Below are 5,243 nucleotides of genomic sequence, written 5' to 3'. Positions count from 1 at the left end.
AACAGGGCCATGCTCCCTCTGGAAGAACCTGCCCCTCCCCCTTCGCAGCTCTGGTCCCCCACAGGCTGCTTCTCTTTTGATTGTATTGTATAAATCCAGGTGAAAAACTGCCCTTCTCTGGAGCATTATCTCAATCCGTGGAGATTTTGCTTCTTGACAATTGTCGACTGTTTGGTTCAAATAAATTAACAGAAATTCTTTATAGGTTTAAATGTTTCTTACGTTGACACTTCTTCCCTAAAGGCACACAGTAGCTAAGTGAGCAGAAGTGGGAATTCTAAGATCGATCTGAACTCAGAGTGTATATTTTTATTTATTTATTTAATATTTTATTTTGTTTATCCTCACCTGAGGATATTATTTCCATTGAGTTTTCAAGAGAATTTAAGCGGGGGAGAGAGAGAGAGAAACATCTATGTGAGAGAGATGGGTTGCCTCCCTCATGGGTCCAGCCAAAGCCAGGGATTGAACCTATCACCAAGGTATGTGCTCGTGGCCAGGAATCAAACCTGAGACCCTTCTGTGCATGAGCCGATGCTCTAACCACTGAAAAACACCAGCCAGGGCCAGAGTTTACATTTTTAACCACTACAACCGTACTGTCTCCTTCTGGTACATGAGATATTTCTACCGATCAGGTGAGATGTTAATTGCTTTGCATATATGGTTTCTAATCCAAGAGGATATAAATACATATCACTCTCATCTCTGCCTCATCGAGGTCGAACTCACCATCATCTCACACACAGACACTCCTGACTACTCTCCGGCACTCCAGTTCACCCTCCTCTGAGGAGGCCTAGACTTTTAGAAACTCACATTGTAGCGGTTGCTCCCTTGCTTAAAACGCTGCAGGACGCCCTGTGTCTCCTCCAGGAAAAGCCGAGTGCTTTAGAGGGAGACCATTGGACCTGGCTCCCCTCTACCTGACTCACCTCACTCCCTCCCAGCCACTGCTCTGTGGGCTCTGGATCCAGCACGCGGCCTCCTTCCTGTGCCCCAGACTTGCCTGTCTGGTTCCCTCCCCATTCTGAAGCTCCTGAGGACAGGGGCTGTGACTCCGTGTCCCCAGGACCTGGCCAACAACAGTCAGTCCACAAACACCACCCATGTAGAATGAATGGATGATGGATGGATGGATGGATGGATGGATGGATGGATGAGTAAACAGATTTTTTCAAAGGGCGGTGTCACTAAGTTATTTGCAAATGAAGAAAACTGAAGTCCAGAAAAGGCGAGTAGACCATGGAAAGTCAATGGGCAGATACTGTCCTATCTGGACATCAAGTTCGGGTCTGAGTTTCAGGTAGGACCCGCTCCACGTCACGCTGCCTCGGAATGAGTGGTCGCCCTGCAGAGTGTGGCACCGTTACATAGATGAACACAAAGAACACCGGGGGAAACAGAAGAGGACCCCAGGTGCACAGGTCTTACCAACTCAAGGACACATAGGTGACAGGGCCCCAAATGTCAATATACAGTCATGGGTGCGTGACAACATTTCCCTCAACATCAGTCCACATATACGACGGTGGTCTCATCAGAGAGTAACGGAGCTGGGAAAAGTCCATCACCTCATGACACTGTAGCTGTCTTGACCCATAACGACACGTTGTGGTGACACTGTTGTACATGAACCCCATGTGCCGCCAGTCCTATCAACGCCTGGCACGTGCAGTGGTGTAGAGTGCATAGTACTTGCTTAGAGATGACTACGTTACTGTTTTCTGCACCTACCACACTGTTCGTCATGTTGGGAGTGCGCTCTGTCTACTCTCAGAGCAGGTCCCCGGGTACCGTGCCTGTGACGCCGGCAGCAGCCTCCTGCATCTCACGTTCCCTGGTCTCTGGACGGCACCATTTCCTCTGTGTTTGATTTAGCATCGTGTTGTCTAATAAATTCAGTGAGAGTTTATAGAGTTGGCAGCGGTGGACAGCAGCGTCCCTGCCCTCACAGTCCCTCCCACTGGCTCCCTCAGGCCCCAGAGCAGCTCCGGGTCCTGCGCTCCTTCCCGGTGAGCGCCCCGCAGGGCTGCACCTTCCCCTCTCCAACCCCGTCCTCACCGCACCTGCTCTGTGCTCAGGTGTGGACACACAGCACCACTGTTACAACTGCCCGCACTGCCCAGGACAGTTACACCTGCTGTCCAGGCTTGCAGCCTCGGAGCCACAGGCTGGACCACACAGCCTCGCCGTGCAGTGGGCTGCACCGTGCGGGTGTGTCAGTGATGCGACGATGCTCGCCCAGGGCGCATTTCTCGGACACACCCGTGGTTAGCAGTGCAGGACTGTAACTGGGACCTTTGACATCTATGTTCCCCAAATCCCTCAGGACTCAGGCCTGCTCAGGTGGGGGATCCAAACGGCAGAGGTTTACGGACTGTGGAAGGACGCATTCGGGTACATAGACTGGTCCACAGTCCCTGGGTCAGCACCAAAGTGGATGCAGGAATCAGATCTCTTCCGGACCAACCCTGGAAGATGGAATCCACACAAACACACCCCACAGCACACACAGCGTCTTTTCCTCATTGTTTATTTGCAAAATGTTTATAAAAATAGAAAAATAAACATATTCTTGGTGTGAGTTTGACAATTCATACAGATAAATACATAAATAGTGGTTGGGTGGCGATAAATTAAGGGAAGGGGGACGCATCAATAACATCGAAGCTGCTGGGACAGGCTGCAGGTGGGTCTCAGGGTCAGACACACAGGTCTCCATTGGCGACACATTGCAGGTCCAGGGTGAGGAGGCGGAAGAGGTTGAATGTGACAGAGGCTTCCAGGCAGCCCTGGGATTCCTGGGGGAGGAGGGGCGGGTCAGCGGCTGTCTATCATCTGGGCTCCCAGTGGTCCCAGGACCCTGCTCACTCCCTGCTCACTCACCTTCTTCTGGGCCTCCTGCAGGCGGTGCAGCCAGGAGCGGAGGGGCCCCCGGTGCCTGGGGCCCGCTGGGGCCTGGGCTGGGACCTGTGGACAGAGGGGTGCTGTGTGAGCAGGGCCTGGGACAGAGCACACACGCGGGGGCCAGAGCCCAGACACACGCGGGGGCCCAGAACACTCACACAGGCCTGCAGCTCAGTGCGGATGTAGCGCAGCGTGTTCAGGGGCTGGTCCAGCACGTCCCCCAGGGTCGAGTTAGTCACAGGCTCCAGGACCTTCAGGGTCAGGGCCAGCTCAGCCTCCAAGGCCACAGGGCGCTCCCACACCTGCGGAGGGGACACAGACAGGTGAGCGCTGCCTGCGAGGGGACAGGCCAGGGGGGCTGGGAAGGCCCTTGCAGGCAAAGGGCAGGGCAGAGGGGAGAGGGAAGGCCCATGTGGGCAGGGGAGGGGAAGAGGTCAGGACTGCTGGGGAGGACAGAGACAAGACAAGTGAAAAGAAGCTGGAGACACAGGTCAGGAGCCAGAGGATGGGGCCAGGTGAGGGCAGGGCTGGGCCTGACTCCCCACTCACCTGCAGCTGCCTCAGGTCCCAGGTCCTGGGGAAGGGGCGGGAGCCACAGCTGCAGTTCTTCAGCAGCAGCCACTCCTCCTGGAGAGCAAGGGCAGGGGTCAGCCTCAGCTGCAGGGCTGAGGTGAGCCCCTGCAGTGGGAGGGGGATGCTAACAACAGGGTGGGCTGACCTTCCCCAAGGATGCTAGAGGCACCTGCAGGGCAGAGAACAGACCAGCGCCCTGTGGCAAGGGTGGAGGTGGGCCCAGGGAGGAAGGGCACAGGCCCACCGTGAGCCACATGGAGCATGGTGACCCACAGAGGGAGGGTGCAGGTGGCCCCCAGGAGGCGGGGCAGTGGGAAGACTCACCAAGGCATCCTTGGCCCTCTTGAAGGCCTCCATCTCTTGTGGGGACAGAGACTTGAACTGGGCCATGTGGCAGCCCCTTGCTCCCAGAGCGGTCCTGGGGGCTGTGGGGACAGGAACTGCTCCTGTCCTGCTCAGCACCGTGGTCAGCAGCAGCAGCAGCACCAGTGTGCAGCCCAAGGTTGAGTCTGTGTCATGGAAGGACAGACAGATTGGGGGACAGTGTCAAGGGCTGAGGGCAGAGGCTGTGGGGAGCTGAGGGTCATGGACGAGGATGTGGGGACTCACCCAGCTTCATCCTGGTCTCTGGTCTCTGGTCTCTGGTCTCTGGTCTCTGGTCTCTGTCAGCAGATGGGGATCCAAGTGTCCACTCAGAAGCTGTCACCTGGGTCTCACTCAGCCTTGTTTGGTGTCTGTGACTTCAGTCTCCTCTTCTGGGTCTCAGCCTGCTCCTCTGTCTGGGTCTGAACTTGCAGCTGTGGTGCGTTGGAAGTGCTGCCTGAGCTCCATGGCGCAGCTTTTAGCCTGGACAGCCGGGCAATTCCAGCTGATGTAGGAAAAGTGTAAATGCACCTGCCACTAGGGGAGGCCCCAGGCTGGGAAAGACCTGCAGGGCGGGGCCTGGAGCCGGTGAACTGCTGAAGGGAAAGAGAAAGTGACGCACACTCAGGTTGCCTGCAGGAGGTCCTGAGAGGAGCGGCAGGGAGGAGACAGAGAGACTCCCCTTAGAGGATACCCCAGTGCAGGGGGAGGGGCAGCAAGGAACCTCTAGGGTGTTGCCACAGAGAACCTGGAACTTGCAAGCGGGAGGCTGTGAGGGGAGGGGAGAAGGGGAAGGGAGAAGGCTGCTGGGGGTGGGAGAGTCAGAAAGGCAAAGCAGCCCAGAATTAAGGGAGCAGACCAGCCCCCCCTCTCCCAGTACTGAGAGAGGAAGAAGGGGGAGGGGAGCTTGACTAACATCTTTAATTGTCCAAACACAGAGGGACCCAGGAAAAGGAGGCTCTGCTAGGAAACCGGGGAGTGGCCAAGGACCTCAAAGGAACCAGCTCAGAGTGTGTGTGACACGCCTTCATTCATTCACCAAGTGTCACTCAGCCCCCACTTCATGTCAGGCTCTGCTCAAGGGCCAGGAGCAGAGTGTTGACAAAAAGCAACACTTCGTGGGGATTTTTTTAAATAATAATTTTTATTGAGTTTGAGAGAGAGAGAGAGAGAGAAACATGTATTTGTTACCTCCCAAAGGAACCCTGACTGGGGATTGAACCCACAACCTGGGCAGGTGCCCCAACCGGGAATGGAACCCATGACCTCTGGAGGAGGGAACCACGCTCAGTCCACGGAGCCACACGTGCCAGGCCTCCTGGAATTTTTACTAGAGAGTAGGAGGGAGGGGTGAGCACAGGTTGTGCATTACATCAGGCAATGGAAAACGAAAGAAC

The 5,243-nt window shown here is 55.7% G+C and overlaps 1 protein-coding gene across 1 annotated transcript; it reads right to left on the bottom strand.

The window, feature by feature from the left end:
• Positions 1 to 2,705: 2,705 nt before the first annotated feature.
• LOC118638907 (interferon lambda-3-like) lies at positions 2,706 to 4,102 on the bottom strand. Its single transcript, XM_036275043.1, has 6 exons — positions 4,093 to 4,102; positions 3,808 to 3,992; positions 3,460 to 3,537; positions 3,069 to 3,212; positions 2,890 to 2,973; positions 2,706 to 2,804 (listed from the first exon to the last, which is right to left on the bottom strand). The coding sequence occupies exons 1-6, from the start codon at positions 4,100 to 4,102 to the stop codon at positions 2,706 to 2,708; spliced, it is 600 nt and encodes a 199-aa protein (XP_036130936.1).
• Between the last annotated feature and the right edge of the window lie 1,141 nt (positions 4,103 to 5,243).

Source organism: Molossus molossus, unplaced genomic scaffold, assembly GCF_014108415.1.
Source record: "Molossus molossus isolate mMolMol1 unplaced genomic scaffold, mMolMol1.p scaffold_m16_p_21, whole genome shotgun sequence".
In the NCBI taxonomy this organism is placed as follows: Eukaryota; Metazoa; Chordata; class Mammalia; order Chiroptera; family Molossidae; genus Molossus; species Molossus molossus.
This window is presented reverse-complemented; position numbering and strand designations above follow the sequence as displayed.

What these genes read in the sequence shown, in the direction of transcription:
- LOC118638907 (XM_036275043.1), bottom strand. An exon ending in AGAGGGCCAAGGATGCCTTG is followed by an intron (nt 3,538 to 3,807) that starts GTGAGTCTTCCC and finishes CTTGCTCTCCAG; the next exon opens with GAGGAGTGGCTGCTGCTGAA. An exon ending in GGGACCTGAGGCAGCTGCAG is followed by an intron (nt 3,213 to 3,459) that starts GTGAGTGGGGAG and finishes TCCCCTCCGCAG; the next exon opens with GTGTGGGAGCGCCCTGTGGC.